The 14219-nt window shown below is 40.0% G+C and overlaps 1 protein-coding gene across 2 annotated transcripts in view; it reads left to right on the top strand.

Annotated features, from left to right (window-relative positions):
* Positions 1–13793, top strand: part of TM7SF3 (transmembrane 7 superfamily member 3) — a 29543-nt gene extending 15750 nt beyond the window's left edge. The window contains exons 7-12 of one of the 2 annotated variants that reach the window (XM_010856010.1): positions 3382–3468; positions 5184–5264; positions 5886–6038; positions 9184–9281; positions 10232–10394; positions 11675–13793. In XM_010856010.1, the coding sequence (XP_010854312.1) occupies positions 3382–3468; positions 5184–5264; positions 5886–6038; positions 9184–9281; positions 10232–10394; positions 11675–11937 (845 nt within the window). In that variant the 3' untranslated portion in view covers positions 11938–13793. The remainder of the gene's footprint in view (positions 1–3381; positions 3469–5183; positions 5265–5885; positions 6039–9183; positions 9282–10231; positions 10395–11674) is intronic. The other variant, XM_010856012.1, reaches the window with a different exon arrangement.
* The last annotated feature ends 426 nt before the right edge of the window (positions 13794–14219 follow it).

Raw genomic sequence — 14219 nt, 5'->3', positions numbered from 1 at the left:
GAAGTGATGGAGTGTCATTCTCTGCAGACACCTGATGTCTGTCTGTTCCATTCCTGGTGGTCATGATCCTGAGTACTTGGTCAGGGGTGTCTGCCAGGTTTCTCCACTGAGAAGTAACCATTTTTCCCTTTTGGAGAGATACTTCAAATGCAGGCAAATAACCGCTTCTCAAATTCTTCACTTGTTGGCTGGAGGATCCAGTGAACTTGCCTGAAATATTACCAGCGGGTTTGCCAAATGGCATTTTGCTCTATTTATCATTTCTTTCATGTTCATAGCTGTAGGAAAAAGGAGGGGGTCTCGGGACTGAGCTGATGGGCCAGCTAAGAAAGAGACTGGAAAAAGACCTTTGGATGTAGCAACAACTGGAGGCTGCTGGTGCCCTTGGGAGTGTTTCAGAAGAGCCTGATTGGAGTATGTTCAAGAACAAATAGGAGTAAAGAAATTGGAGAAAGAGTTCAAAGAGCTCTTTCAAGGAGTTTTCTATAAAGAATAAAGTCTGTTGGTTGTGGGAATTCCCTGGTGGCCCAGTGGCTAGGACTTGGCGCTTTTGCTACTGAGGCCCTAGTTCAATCCCTGGTTGGGGAACTAAGATCCTACGAGGTGCACAGTGTGGCCAAAAAATAAAATAAGTACGTAAATAAAGTCTTTTGGTTGTGTTCAAGCAGGGATTAATTTTTGCTCTTCTCTGCTAGAGCTGTATCCCACCCAGTTTTCCAGTGCCACGTGCAAGAGCCTTGAGAGATACAGTGCAAGAAACCAGGCAGATATAAGTTCTGTGGTTTGATGGCTAAGCTAGATCTTGTCTGGGTTTTTCTGTTCCTTTTCCCCTGAACTCTTTGCACCAGGGCCCCTCCTGATCAGAGCACTCTGGGCCCTGGCTTTCCACTTTAGATGGAGGAGAGGGAAAGGTCCCATCTGATTGTTCCTTCAACTCAGGGTGGAACCCTCCCGGTCATGTGAGTTCTATCACTTTCCTTTTCAACCTCGATGCACACTAGGATGACCTTCCTGAGCTTGGAGTAGGGAGGATGTATCCACGTTACCTCATTAAAAAAAAAAAAAATTTTATTGGCGTATAGTTGCTTTACAGTGTTGTGTTATTTTCTGCTGTAGAGCAAAGTGAATCAACCGTACATATATACATGGATCCCCTCTTTTTTGCCATTTAATTAAAACTGTTGCCTATGCCATTACCTATAGCGATGCTGTGATGACTAAAAACACTGGAAACGTTGGCTCTCCTCCATCCTCCCCTCCCACTCTGTATTTTACCTCTCAGTTCTACTTATGAAACCTTGTCTCCTCTCTGGTTTGCTTATATGTTTGACTTTCTCTCTCTCTCCTTCCTGGTGTTGTGATCGGAGATTCTTAGTTCCCCTCTGCTGTCTAATGTCCTGGAGGAACCTATCTAAACTGGGTCAGTTTTTATCAGGCCACTTGCTGTCTCTGGCGATTGTACTTGTTGGAAACTTCCACTAGATTTTCACTTGAAAAAATTATCCCACTAAACTGCATGTTTTTGTTATAATGATTGAATTGTAGAGCAGCAGTCAATCACAGGGCAGGAGGAGAAGGGGGCGACAGAGGATTAGATGGTTGGATGGCATCACCAAATCAATGGACATAAGTTTGAGCAAGCTTCAGGAAATGGTGAAGGACAGGGAAGCTTGGTGTGCCGTAGTCCATGGGGTTGCCAGCAGTCGGATGTGAATTAGCAACTGCTGCTGCTGCTGCTGCTAAGTCTCGTCAGTCATGTCCGACTCTGTGCGACCCCATAGACGGCAGCCCACCAGGCTCCCCTGTATCTGGGATTCTCCAGGGAAGAACACTGGAGTGGGTTGCCATTTCCTTCTCCAATGCATGAAAGTGAAAAGTGAAAGTAAAGTTGCTCAGTCGTGTCTGACTCTTCGAGACCCCATGGACCACAGCCTACCAGGCTCCTCCGTCCATGGGATTTCCCAGGCAAGAGTACTGGAGTGGGGTGCCATTGCCTTCTCCGAACAACAACAAATAGGTCTGAAATAAGCAGGATGTGGCAGTAACTCTCATTTCATCTTTCCTTTCAGCTCTTCATTCACAGAGAAACTGATATGTAGCTATACTCTATGCCCTGCACGTTCTGGCCTTCTATCTTGTGTTCTTTATCTAAAAGATAAAGTCTATCTAGGTCTTCATGGTATCCACTGGAATGCTTGAGTATTTTGTGTGTTTTGGCTTGTAGTTGGTTTGTAAATACCTCACATAAGTTTGTGTAGGTGCTGGGTTTTTATTTTTAGTTCAGAAATTATTTTCTTGTGTTTATCTCAGAGGAGTCATGATGGTGGTGAATTTAGTGGGCCTATTTTTCCCTTCAGTAGGGTTTATCTTTTGAATTCTAGTTTTTGTATTTAAGTTTGCACTGCTTGAGGATCACAGGATTAGATTCTTCTGCTTCAGGGAGCATGTTGTGCTTTATCATTAGTTATTAAGCTATATTTTTTTATGCAGAGCATAAATTGATAATGCGTAATTGATAAAATCGGTAGTGACTTGTTCACGCGTGACTTGTAGAATAATACATGTTCTTGTATTTTATTGTGAGTTTCGGTTAACTTCGTTTGTTAGGGAAAACTTGGGTGAACTTCCATATACCATTATCCAGCCTTAACGATTTTGATTCATGGCTGTTATCTTGTTTCAGTTATACACCCATCCGTGTCTCTGCCCCTCCACCCTCCTTTATCCCTGGATTTTTTTAGAGCAGGTACCTAATGGTCATTTTGCTTATGGAATTTTGGTATGTGTGTCTTAAAGAAAAGGGCTATTAAAAAAAAATAGCCACAGTAGCATTAATACGAGTTTCAATGAAAAATATTGAAGGTAATTCCTTAATGGCATCAAATTAACAGCCAGCGTTTACCTCTTCCCAGTCTTGTTTTTCACCGTTCATTGGTTTGAGTCAGGTTTCACATGAGGTCTGTACGTTGCATGCAATTGGTGTGTCTTATTCCCTTGATGCCATAGTTCTCCCTCCCCACTCTCTCCTTTCTTTTTCTTCTAGTTTCTTTGTGAAGAAACAGAATTATTTGTTTTAGGCACATGCTCTTTCCTTCTCTTTTCCTCCATTCCCTTCCCCAAACGCGTCGCAGGTAGAATTGCAGACCCTTATCAGGAATCAGCGTTGTCTGATTTCTTTTTCTGTGGGACCTGCAGCCATTGGTATTCATCACCCACATAAAGTCACTAGAGGTGGCAAGAATGTTTCTAAAATAACTTATATACCTATGGAATAAATTATCACTTCACTCTACATTTTTTTCATGAAGCTTTTGTTCTGTACTAAATAGATACAAAGTGTCAAATTGGATGTATTATCCACTTAATTTTTACTCCTTTTAGGAAGAGTATCTACCAAAGTCTTCTTCACTCTTTTTGCCCTGCTTGGCCTCTTCATCTGTTTCTTTGGACACAGATTCTGGAAAACAGGTATTTTGTCTAAGATAGTTGCTACTTACATGCCTTGTGGTTTGTTTTTTTTTCCCCTGAAATGCTGCTGGGGAGTTTATGACCTGTAAGGAGAGTAAGCAACTGGTTGTCTCCACTATTTTCATTGATTTGTAGCTGGGGTCTTTTAGTAAACATTTTACTGAATTACAGTGCATTTTAATTTTTTCTCTTTTCTCCACTAGGGAGTGCAAACTCCTCTTATTAAGCAGGGTATAAAGTTTGATTTGTGCATCCACCTTCATCAATTGCTAGAATGACTATTTGACCAAAGATTACTAATTAGAAATCAGAATGTCTGTATACAAAATATATGTGGATTTTGGTGATGGACGTGGTTTTGCACAAATCAGGCTGCAGATCAGTGAGGTTGAAATGTCTGTACAACCCTGGGAGGTTCAAACCGCAAGTGGGAACTCCACGATCTGCTCAGTGAAACCCAGTGAAGGGAGGAGAATATGAAATGTGCTTATTAAGTTGACTTGAATTCTTTGGATTACCTTTTATATAACTAACGTTTGCATGAGTGCTTAGTCACTCAGTCATGTCCGACTCTTTGCAACCCCATGGACTGTAGCCCACCAGGCTTCTCTGTCCATGGGATTTCCAGGCAAGAACACTGGAGCACGTTGCCATTTCCTCCTCCAGGGGGTCTTAACTCTCCTGTGTTTCCTGCATTGCAGATGGATTCTTTACCCATTGAGCCTAATGTTTGTAGTTACTAAAAAATAAAAAATGAACCCTTCATGTAATTCATTAACAGGGGATATAATGTTATAACAAGGGGAGAGTGAACGTCATCCTCATCTTAGAAAACTGTTTGAACTGATAAGTTGTTTGAAACAGCAACTCCTTTCCTTCCATTGCTACCTTTTTTATCTTAATTGAGAAGAGGATATTGTGAAGAATATTTAATTGCTCAAAATGTAGAATGACCCTATAGTACAGAATTTAATTGTTAAGCTGTGTATGTAGAGTTTAAAAGATACTACTAGGTTTTATGGTTAAAGACAATAGTCGATGTTCATATTAAACAAGAGAGGATGAGCTAAAAGAAGACATAAAAGTCACATTTTGCTTTGGAATATATTTTTTAAGCCTTTCAAATTCTATTTTTGCTCATGTAATGAAGGGCTCCCAGGTGGCACTTCCACCTGCCAATGCAGAAGACACAAGAGATGTGGGTTCGATGCCTGGGTTGGGAAGATCCCCTATGGTAGGAAATGGCACCCCACTCCAGTATTCTTGCCTGGAAGTTTTCATGGGCAGAGGAGTCTGGCAGGCTTCAGTCCATGGAGCCACAGAGTAGGATGTGGTTGAGTGAGCACAATGAACTGAAATCTAGTGTGTAATTTCAGATCAGACATAATAGCAAATGTACTATTTTTGTTTTAAATCAAGACTATAAATATATTAAACCAAGCTATGAAATTAACAATTAACTGATCAAAACTGACCTATATACAAAAAATGTATCCAATAGTTAATACTTTAATTTGTACCCATTTAATAAAAATATTTACTCCCAATGACTTCTGAACTTTTCCTGCCTTTTAGATGATTATTTCTTTTCTTTGAACGCCTTCATGTATACATTCTGGGGACTGAAGAATGTATTTGTAGATTAGACATTTAAATTGCATTTACTAACCGTAGCTTTTCTTTTTTTTTTTGCTTTCTTGGTGGTCTGCTACTAGAACTATTCTTTATAGGCTTTATCTTCATGGGATTCTTCTTTTATATACTGATTACAAGACTGACACCTATTAAGTATGATGGTAAGTGAACATAATATAGTTTGATGGAGGTTCAGAAAGCAGGGTGCTGTTTGCACCCAGCACCCCTTGTATAGGTTGACCAGTACTGAGTGTGCTGTTCTCCTATGTGTGTAAAATAACTGGCCACCTATGCTCTACACATCTTCTGAACTACTCCTTCAGACCGTCTCTCCAAGGTTTTTAATCTGCATGGGGAATTCCTTGGTACTCAGGGAAATGAAGGGCCATGTGGATTATAAGCCTGTGTTCCAGCTATGTGGTATATTGACAATATGACATTTACAACAGAGTGTTAGGATTTTCTTTACCTCAAAACAAACACAACCCTCCTTCCTTGTCATGCTGAACAGAATGCTTGTCACCCCTTCTTCCACAGTCCCAGATAGAGGTTGTACCAGACCATGCCTGTCACTCATCCTCAGAGGCTTAGCTCCCGGCTGGTTTCCAGTCTCAGACGCTCCCTAGAGAGGGCCTCTCCATGTTGGTTTCATGGCACTGCTGATGCACACTTGGTGCCCAACCCAGAGAAAGGCTAGTCTAGGCTGGCTTTGGTAACGTTAGCACATCTGAGCACGCATCTGAGAACTCTGATTTAACTGTCCATCCACTCTCCTTGTGCAGTCCGCCTGATTGTGACAGCCATCGCCGGAAGCATCGGTGGAATTTTCTTGGTAGCTGCTTGGTGGCGATTTGGAGTCCTCACGCTCTGCATGCTGTGTGTCGGACTGGTGCTGGGCTTCCTCGTCGCGTCAGTGGCTTTCTTCACTCCCCTGGGTAGGAGATGTATAACTCATTTTATGTGTGTGCAGTTCATTGTCAGAGACTTTATTTCACCTTTCCAGTACACATCCCTCCCCACTCCTCGTCAGGGATTTGGGGCCTCTCCTGAGAGTTCTGGAAACTTGCACTGACAGTGTGCCACTTTAGGGAAAGCCAGTACCACTAAGAATCCCCCTTTCCTCAAAGGCGCCCTATGTAGATGAATTCTAGAACATCTTCAGAGGTTGCCTTGGACCTACATGTCATAAGGGGTCTGTGTGTATTTCTGTTGAAATTAACGGAGGTAAAGGGAATTCTTGATATATGGCAGAACAGTGGTTTTCAGTTTTTAAAACCCTGCAACTCTTTCTTCGAGTGAGTCTTAAGCAGAAGCCTGATACAACCCACAGATAAATTTGGCACTACTCTGATAGCAGCTGAGCCAGGGAGCCTGATGCTCTGTTGCCAGTCTTATCTTGTACCCCTAACCCCTGCTCCCACCCTTTGCAAGCCCTGAGTGTTCCTGAGGTACCTACTTGTAGTCATCCTAGCACAGTAGCACAGGGATGGTTTGGGGGATTTTAAATTATTCAGTTTCTATCCATTTAAAAAATCTAGGTAATGCGTAAGTTAACTCCCTTTTGTAGGGGATGAAAGATTTTCCTTTTAACCTTCTAGGTTCTTTGGCTGCTCTAATAATTCAGTTGACATAAGATGGATTAATCGGAGAAAAACAAATTTAATTCTGTACCACAGGAGTCCCATAAAAATAGAAGACTCAAAGGCAGTCGGGCAGTTGAGGCTTCTCTGCCATCCTGAGCTAAGAATTCAGATGGATTCTGAGGCTTCCGAGAGGTGGAGGGCACTTCACAGGAATGTAAGAAGGGCAGGTGTTTGGTAATCAGATGTCTGCCATTGCACATGTAAAGCTGTCTCTGGTAATTGCTTTCATTCTGGGCCAGGCTTGTGATCTAAATTCTTTTAGGCAGTAAAGGGAGAGAAAAGTTTCCCCTGAATCTGCTGGGTCTTGATTGCCTTCAGCTCAAAATAATCCACATGCCAAAGGGACCCATTTTGGGGTGTCTGTTCTGCTCCCCTTCACTTTGTAGTTGTATGATAACTTACATTTCTTCAGTGGTAAAAAATCCTCCTGCCAGTGCAGGAGAGACAAAAGACGTCGGTTCAATGCCTGGGTCAGGAAGATCCCCTGGAGAAGGAAATGGCAACCCACTCCGATATTCCTGCCTGGAGAATCCCACAGACAGAGGAGCCTGGCGGGCTACAGTTGATGGGGTCACAAAAGTCAGGCACAACTGAGCACACGCACACTATGCATAAAATAGATAAATAACAAGGCCTTACTGTATAGCACAGGGAACTATATTCAGTATTTTGTAATAACCTATAATGGAAGATACTTCAAAAAAGAAACGTGTGTGTGTGTGTGTGTGTGTGAGAGTGAGTGAGAGTGGGTGGGTGGTATAGCCAAATCAGTTTGCTGTACCCCAGAAGCTAACATGACATTATTAATTAATTATATTTCAAGAAAAAATAAAATTTTATAAGAGGGTATCTATGGCCAGAAGTACTCTATTAGGCTATTTTCTACTTCGGATAATGTTTAGTTCTTATATTAAAAATTTTTTAAATCAGAAAGAATTGGTGACCTGTGTGTTTACTGACAATTCCAAGGCCCTTTGCTCTGATTTTAGCAAACCTATAGCCAAGTTCATTCCAGGCCCCCTTACAGGTAGCTCTTTATCTACCTGCAAAGTAGCATTGTTTAGATTTGGCTAAATCACAGACTCTCAGGGATGTTTATTGAAAATGTACATTCAGAGCTCTACTCTAGAAGCGCCAACCCAAATACTATTTAATAAGCTTCCTTTTTGTTAACGTTTAGAAGATGGAGGGATGGTGGATTAGAGTCTTTTGTAGTTAATGTGTTGAACCATCTTATTTTTAGTAGTTAATGTATGAACTATCTCATCCCTCAAGGACATTTAGGGTAAGTGTGACCTTAATTAGAGTGGGTGCAAACTCATATTTCTAAGCACTAAAATTTGGAAAAGATTTGGTTGACTTCTAGATTTAATGAAATTACTGTTTTCACTTTATTATGTGTCCTCTGAATGGGTCAGTCTTCTCATGCCTGGCATCATAACTACTATTGTTAATCTCTTGTATTCCTTTTTTTAAGTCACATGTGCATGTTGTGAAGGATAGCATAGGTGAACTGGAGATACGATCCATCCATTCACCTCACTGAAGCATGTTGCAGTTTGCTTTCTGAGAACATGGGGTCTCCAGGTCAGAGCCCTTCACTAGGGACCTCCAACTCTTTCAGGATACATGGGTCTCAAGATACAGGGACATCTCCAGTTGGACCGAGGGATGGTGCCAGTGTCAGTATTAAATAATTGTCAGATTTACATTTTTGTTATTTAAACATAATTTATAATAGGAGTTCTAATAGATCCGTCCTGGGTCACCCCAAGGTGCACTGCACTTTAGAGAAGGGTTTTTAGTAGGATGGATTAGCTCACGTCTTAGCTAAATGATTAGCTCACATCTTTCCTGATGCCTGAGAAAAAATCATATCTTCCAGTGTACAGTGGATAAACAGGAAATGCATTGATGGTCAAAATCTACTAAACAGAGTCTGCTCCTTATATGGGATTTCATATATCAAGACACGATTGAGCGACTGAACTGAACTGACTGATGATCACTCTGAATGCCACTTATATTTTTTACTTCACAGTACAAAATCAGGGAATTATATAAATTTATAGCTAGAAGGGATGATTTGAAGCTTGGAGATAAAGTGGTTCAACCTTTTCATTTTAAGGATCAGGAAACAGGCCCAGCATCACAGCTGGTGAATGATCGAGCTTGGGCTAGTCCAGTCTCTTCTAAGTTATCCTGTAATAAATGCAGAGCATAACCTGCTTGATTTTTCCTCCTACCCCTCTACTTTCTTAGGACACATCCTTCAAAGAGGATTGTATTGATAGTTAAGTGAAAAGAAATCAATTCATTTCATAGTGCCTGTTTGTTACTTTAAACCTTCAGGGTATGTCTGTGTTCATATGTTGAGAAAATGAAATTTCACTTGGCGAACCTGTTGTTTACTCCTGATTTCTTTCTGCTTTTCCAGGAAACCTAAAGATTTTCCGTGTTGACGCAGTATTCTGGGTGACCTTCTCTTGTATAGCCATTTTCATTCCAGTGGTTTTCATGGGCTGCTTAAGAATAGTAAGTGTTTCATCAGGTCAGGATATTCACCCTAGTTTCCTGAGCCTTCCTTTGTTCACTTATTGCATCATTTTGCATTTCTGTTCACTAGAGAGAGCTGTCTGTCTGTATCAGAGGATTGATTTTGAATAGCCTTGTTACTGTGAAAGCAAGAGAAGTTCTTGTTACAATGATCACATTATTTTTTTCCAATAAGTGGTGCAGGTCATCACACTTCTAATAGCAGGAGCAGAGAAGGTACGGTGATGCAGCCACCTGATGGATTGTACATTTCTGCTGTCTCTCCAGGAGATTCTTCATCTACTTAGAATTTATCATTGAAGCTATTTTAGCGGGAAGACCTTTTCTATGATGAGGGAAACTGTGTTTTATGAACCATAGGTGTTGAAAGTTTTTTTCAGTTTATGTTCTTTTTTTCATAATTTTATTTATTTATTTTCCAGCCAAAATAAATTTTAAAAAGCACTGGGTCTTTTCATTGCTGCAAGTGGGCTTTCTCTAGTTGCGGTGAGCAGGGACTTGTTGCAGTGTGCAGGCTTCTCACCGCGGGGGCTACTCTTGTTGCTGAGCACAGGCTCTCAGACACTCAGGCTTCAGTAGATGTGGCATGTGGCTCTGTAGTTGAGGTTCCCAGACTCTAGAGCACAGGCTCCATAGTTATGGTGCACAGGCTTGGTTGCTCCAAGGTATACTGGATCGTCTCAAATCTGGGATTGAACCTGTGTCTCCTGCATTGGCAAGTGGATTCTTTATCACCAAGCCACCAAGAAAGCCCCCAGTTTATCTTTTCAGGTAACCTTTATTCAGTTCTAAGATTTGGTCCATTTTCATATGCCCTGAAGGAGCAGGAGTAATTCCCTGCTCCTCAGGGTTGAGGCCAGTGATGAAAGCTATAAAAACTATTATTGTCCTACCAGAGGTGATGCCTGAACACTTCTGCTTTTCCACAGCTGAACATACTGAGCTGTGGATTCATTGGCTCCTATTCCGTGGTCTTGGCCGTGGACAGTTACCTGTACACAAGCCTTTCTTACATCACTTTGAACATACTCAGGAGAGCACTCCATGTGGATTTCCGCAGAGCTTTTGTGAATGTGCCTTTTCAAACGAATGGTAAGACTCTAAATCCAAGAACCAAGTGATGGTCAGGTAGGGAATATTGGCTTACCTGTGCTAACAAGAGCTCTTATAACCAGATTGAAAGAAGGTTAACGGGACATAAGGAGGAAATTCACACTATCCAGATGGTATTAGAGCCCTGTGTTAATGATTACTTATGATCATAGGAGCGAAGAATTTAAATTTGTAAGATGGCTGAAATGCATACTTCTGAAAATCTAATAAATGAACTTATTAAGAAATTTCTAAACCAGGATTACTAAAGTTTATCTAGTCATTCCCGTTTGTCAGAAAAATGCTGAGAATAAAGCTGTTTGGCACCTTATGAATTGAGGGTAGGGTGAGGGGTGAGAAGGACAACCTGATTTTTTCAGTTATTCCCTTGTTTCGTTCCTACAAAGAAGCACATAATTTGCTAATAAAAAGAGAAAGTGGTTTTCAGTCAGTAGTTGTGTTTTTCCTCAATTGTAAGAGTTGACCCATTAAAGATTTTCCATTAAGTTTTTGAAGGAAAAAAATGGCTACTAAATCAAATGTTCACAAAGATTGCAAGATATGTTGGTTTCAGAATGTTAAAATAGGGAGGATGGTAAAGCAAGACTTAGAATCGAAGGTATAGAAGCATGATTGCAATTGTTTTGAATATTTAAGGTCAGCTTTTTCCCTCTGCTATCCTGTTTCCCTCTGCTATCCTGCTATCATTGTTTAAGAGGTTGATGGTAGAGACCTTGAAATCCACGTGTCATGGAAGTTTCAGTATTTGGCCAAACCTTTTACTGGAAGTTCAGTACAATTTGTTGAATCTCTTCATGCATTTCTGTATCTACTCTATATGAGTGGGGTGGGGTCCCATACAGGATGGAATGGGAAAAGAAGAGCATGGTGGTCTCTGATGTTCCATGTTGTATGTCTGTGAGATCACTGCCTTTCCTCTCCACTCTGGAAAAACACAACAAACAACTCTGCCTTTGAACACTATGCCTGTAGTCATAAAATACTGGAATGCCAAGGCTCCAAACAACTGATTCCTTTATAACTCTGGACTTTCCAATGCCTGTAATAGGAAATTCCTATCTTGAAATGTAAGACTATAGTTTCCTTGCTTATTCCCTGGCTTGTAAGTGAAGAAATACACATATATTTGGACATCCTCACCATTAAGTGTAGTATTAACTGTGAAAAGACGATACAGATTGAAGCTATAAAATGTCTTAACATCTGTGCTTGGTTTTAAAATACAAGAGTTCAAACTGTGCTTTTCTACTGTTCTGTAGACTTTATTGTCCTGGCAGTATGGGGGATGCTGGCTGTAAGTGGAATTACGCTACAGATTCGAAGAGAAAGAGGGCGGCCGTTTTTCCCTCCTCACCCGTACAAGTTATGGAAGCGAGAGCGTGAGCGCAGAGTAACGAACATTCTGGACCCCAGCTACCACATCCCTCCACTGCGAGAGCGACTCTTCAGCCGATTAGCCCAGATTGAAGGGCTCTTCCAGAAGGAGCAGCCAGCAGGAGAGAGAACGCCCCTGCTTCTGTAGATGCCAGAACGCTTGGTCAGGGCAATCTAGAAGTACAACCCAGGTACCTCTTCAGGTTCGGTGTTGCTGCCTGGCTGCTTCAGCAGTCTCTGGGGCAAGTCTGCTAAGAAACCGGCTCTGCATCTGTGCTTTGTACAGTACTGTGGTCTCTTTATTGAAAGAGGGTAAGGGCATGCCTGGGAGATGACAGTAATTCTAAGTGAGAGTGAGAAAGGTGGTCATAATGTTGGTGGTAAGGAGGTTTTTCTTTATTACCAAATTTTTAAGAAATTACATTTTTGGTTTATAAGTTATGTGTCAATTTACTCCGTTAAGTATACACTTAAAAAAAATTAAAAATTGTTGTTCTGTAAGCCATGGTGGGTTTTTTTGCCTTCTTTTTTTTTTTTTTTTTTTGTAACTCCTTGAACAATTCTCTCACTTAAGTCTGTCTAAACTTGGGGACCAGGGCACGGAGGGCGGTTTTATTTAAATAAATTTTTATTTGCCACTGTGTTTGTAGTTTTGGAGATTTGGTATTGCATCTTTGAACTTCAGAGTACAAAGTGGGGAAAACTAACTTATTTTCTGACTACAAGCAATCTGATTACTTAGTTGCACATAAATATCATATATTATCAAAAATTACCCTTTTGTTTATCTTCATGATAAAATACATATTTACCCTATCGATCATTTTTAAGTGTATATATAGTTCAGTTGGTACCCCTCATCTTTGCCTTTTAGTGCTTAAAATAGTAATTTAAATAGCTGAAATATTTCAATTATTTGAAAAGAGGTCAATTTATATAGATAATGAAGCTCTTATATGGATGACTTATTTATATTCCAGATAAAAAAATGACTTTTTTCCTTTCGAAACCTTTTAACATAGTTTTGACAGCTGATTTCTAATTTAAACTGCATTCAATGACATATAAATTATTTTATTTGGGGGAGATAAATTGGCCCCTAGCTTCATCTATAGTCCCATTTATAAGGAAACCTTTAAAATATTTGCATTTTGTAGTTCTTTCTGCTAAATTAAGTTGTTAGAGCATTGGTACAACTTCAAAAATATCAGTATGAAGTCTTTGTCCTATCTGTGTTGTAAATTGATGAGAGAGAAGGGATTTAGGTGTTGAATAAAGCTGCTTTCAGTGAGGCCCCTGGATTCTGTGAGACGAGTCCCTTCAGTTCCGACTTTGTTGCGTCACAAGAAAGCACCCAGACGCCCGGGGCTGCATCCTTGCTCCTCACGGCCTTCTAACAACTGTCAGAGTCTCCGCCAGGGTTCTACCTTGTATCTGAAGCTCGTGACTGAGATGCCTGAGTAGCCGTGAGGTTGGTTATGGTTGCCCTACTTTGTGAGTTAACCACTATTTAAATGATGCTGCTTTTACAGGTTTTTCAATATACAATAGGTTTTGAGGCTTCCGGTAACTGGAAACTTTTCAGCTTTGCTCTTAAAAGTGTTATGGAAAGCCTGAGACAAAATGAAAAAAAAAATGTATAATAATTTCTTGCATTGAAAAATTGAAATTACACAGGTGTTCGTTTACTATTTATTTTGTAATCTTCACTGTTTATATAACTTCAAAAAACACTTGAATGTGAAGGAAAAAATTGTGGGCTTTTTTTTATGATTCACCATAGAGATTCTGTATTCTGCTATATCATAAATTCTAACAAAGTGACCTGGAATATTTGTGTTTTTTTTTTCTATACCGTCAAAATGTCTGCCAGTAAAGATTATAAAGACAAAACATGCTTTCTTTGAGAGGGGAGACAAATTGTTTAAAGTTTTTCATGATAGTTTGTGAGTAATAAGCCAGTTTGTTTAATTTTTTAATAATAAATACCTATTTTGAAACAAATGCAAAAAAGTCTCATTATTATAAAATTCTTATAAAATTTTTTATCATCTGTATTTGTACAAAAGTAATAAGACATGAGGACAGTTTAATAGCTATAAACACAAGTATTTAATTTGGACAAATAATTTTTTATTTCAAAAAATCAGTTTAACAGAAACAGACTCACAGACTTAGAAAACAAATTTATGGTTGTAGGACGGTGTGGGGGTAGGGGGTGGGAAGGTTGACGGGAGGGGATAGTTAGAGAGTTTGAGATATACATGTACACAGTGCTATATTTAAAATGGATAACCGGCAAGGACCTATTTTATAGCACAGGGAACTCTGCTCAACATTACATAACAACCTAATTGGGATAAGAATTTAAAAAAGGATACATGTATATGTTAAAAAAAAAAATCAGTTTAAGCATAAATGGAATGATAG

This window comes from Bison bison, unplaced genomic scaffold (assembly GCF_000754665.1).
Source record: "Bison bison bison isolate TAMUID 2011002044 unplaced genomic scaffold, Bison_UMD1.0 scf7180017864370, whole genome shotgun sequence".
Taxonomy (NCBI): Eukaryota; Metazoa; Chordata; class Mammalia; order Artiodactyla; family Bovidae; genus Bison; species Bison bison.
Note: the sequence above shows the minus strand (reverse complement) of the source record. Positions and strands in the feature narration are given on the sequence as shown.